We start from the raw sequence: 2,576 nt of genomic DNA, 5'->3' as shown, positions 1-2,576 counted from the left end.
CACAAACAACTTCATTTGGGGTCTGTTGTAATGTTTCTAATAGGAATTAGGTGAGATTCTATCCAATAACTTCCAGTTTCTACTGGAAATTAATTGTACCCTTTTATATCACTTAAGCACAGAAATTATAATAGTGTTAACATACTGATGACTTTTTTAAGACTAACTTGACACAGCTTCCTTAGAGCTAAAGCCTAACAGGACCCATATCTCATGTAAAATTAACCACAAATTACTGAGGTGATAAGATACATTTATGTGTAAGGAACATTTTTTGAAGGATTTGGATACACGTGTCAGAAAATTCTGAGAACCTTTAAAATACACAGTAGAGAAAAAGAAAGAAAAATAACATGCAAATGAAAATTAAGAGAAAAGAAAGGCAAGAAAAATAAATTTCCTTTGCTCTTATTGTAAGTTAGACTATTTGCTTTTCTTTTCTTTTTTTTTTCTTCTTCATGTTTCTTTTTGTTGCTTCGGGCTGTATTTGTTTAAGGGCTGGCCACACTTCCTGTGAGTTTTCACACGTGGTTTGCCCAATTTCCAATCTGTTTCATTTCCTTCCTTTAAACCTTTCTATTCAGTTTCACCATTTCTAAACTAGGAATATATGACTATTTCCAGTACTAACTAGTCCAATACTCAGTTATCATCTGAACCCTGATTTCCAGTTCCTAATCTCCTCTGTTCCTCACTCGTTCGAGAAGTGTGAACGTTGTGACACATATATTGTTGGTCTAGTCTAATTTTAAATTAGAATGTGTTCCTTCCAAATGTTTAAGAGCATGTTGGGTGCAACTTGCGGATAAGAAGAGTGAAGTTTCGTAAAGGTTGATAGATTTATTCCAGGTCAGTCAAACTACAAGGTGCTTAGCTAGGATTTGAATTCAGGCCTTACTATCCCAGCACAACCTCCAAGTTTAATTTAAAGATTCAGAAATACATCATCTGTTTATGTTTCCAAGTACATAATTGGACTCTTTTTAGTAAGAGAATGGGACCATCCAGTACCACTGACATTGTTCAAGAGGAAACGACAGTGCCTGAGGACGTCTTCTGAGCACTCCTCCACTACAGCCCCGGCCATACCACGCTGTAATACAACATGTCCACTTCCACTACAAAAGTATAATGAAATGGTTCAAAGCATGGTCTTTGGCACCATCTCCGTATCTGCCATCCTTAGCACAGGGTCTGCAACATAGTGTTTATTAAATGTCAGTTCAATGGAGGACTAATGAATGAATGAATGAAGAGTTGAATTGGCTTTTTTCAAAACTCAAGATCTCGCGATGTAGTCATAGAATAAAAGGATCAAATTTCACAGTTACTGTGATCATCACTTTTATCTTTCAAGAACCTGGGAATACCCTTCTCTTCAGACTCCAGTCACTGCCGAGTGTTTTACCAGTTTTCCAGACCTTCTGGAAATGCTAATATCTTTCTCCTTGTTTGGACCTTAACTCCTTCCAATCCACTGTCTTCACTGGATCCAGAATTAATCCTGTAGAGCACACTCAGACTGATTTACTCATGTACTCATTTTTGCACAGCTCACAATACTCAGGATAAATTTAAATTCTTTAAGAAACTCTCTCCTTTTCTCAGCCATCCTGGTTGTGTGTGGTTGACTGTGATCGCCATGTCTTCTCACAAGACTTTCAGAATCAAGCGATTCCTGGCCAAGAAACAAAAGCAGAATTGCCCCATTCCCCAGTGGATTCGGATGAAAACTGGTAATAAAATCAGGTTCAACTCCAAGAGGAGGCGCTGGAGAAGAACCAAGCTGGGTCTATGGGGAAGCATCGCACATCATGAAATAGCAAACATAATTGGCACACATATTTAAGCTGCATGGAGATCACATGTTCCTATCCTATCAATATGGAAACATCCTTCCTACCTGGCCAATAGACAGGTCTTATCAAGGAGCCCCTATACCGGTAGGTCGGTTCAGTAATAAATATGAGACCTTTCAGCTGAGCTGCTGTTGTGTCCTGATTTGTGAAGTAAGGAATTCCCCCTCTTGTCTGATAGAACTTTCTGCAGTGATAGAAACGGCCCTTGACTACCAAGTATTTAAAGTGGTTATCGATGTTTATAGCAGCAACGTCCACAATAGCCAAACTGTGGAAGGAGCCTCGGTGTCCATTGACAGATGATGGATAAAGAAGATCTGGTCTATGTATACAATGGAATATTCCTCAGCCATTAGAAACGACAAATACCCACCATGTGCTTCGACGTGGATGGACCTGGAGGGTATTATGCTGAGTGAAGTAAGTCAGTCGGAGAAGGACAAACAGTATATGGTCTCATTCATTTGGGGAATATAAAAAATAGTAAAAAGGCAAAGGAGAAAAATGAGTGGGAAATATCAGAAAGGGAGACAGAACATGAGAGACTCCTAACTCTGGGAACAAGGGGTGGTGGAAGAGGAGGTGGAAGGGGTGTGGGGGTGACTGGGTGATGGGCACTGAGGGGGGCACTTGATGCGATGAGCACTGGGTGTTATTCTATATGTTGGCAAATTGAACATCAATAAAAAATAAATAAATAAAAAATAAAGTGGTTAT

General features: G+C 39.2%; 1 protein-coding gene across 1 annotated transcript; it reads left to right on the top strand.

Moving 5' to 3' along the window:
• The first annotated feature begins 1,632 nt into the window (after positions 1 to 1,632).
• On the top strand, positions 1,633 to 1,925 carry LOC140624391 (large ribosomal subunit protein eL39-like). Its single transcript, XM_072811248.1, has one exon. The coding sequence runs from the start codon at positions 1,643 to 1,645 to the stop codon at positions 1,847 to 1,849; it is 207 nt and encodes a 68-aa protein (XP_072667349.1). The 5' UTR covers positions 1,633 to 1,642; the 3' UTR covers positions 1,850 to 1,925.
• Positions 1,926 to 2,576: the final 651 nt, after the last annotated feature.

The sequence above is a fragment of the Canis lupus genome, chromosome 3, assembly GCF_048164855.1.
Source record: "Canis lupus baileyi chromosome 3, mCanLup2.hap1, whole genome shotgun sequence".
Taxonomy (NCBI): Eukaryota; Metazoa; Chordata; class Mammalia; order Carnivora; family Canidae; genus Canis; species Canis lupus.
The sequence above is the reverse complement of the archived record's forward strand: the minus strand, read 5'-3'. Positions and strand labels throughout refer to the sequence as shown.

Excerpts from the sequence above, each read along its gene's own strand:
- LOC140624391 (XM_072811248.1), top strand. The coding sequence starts at position 1,643 with ATGTCTTCTCACAAGACTTTCAGAATCAAGCGATTCCTGGCCAAGAAA.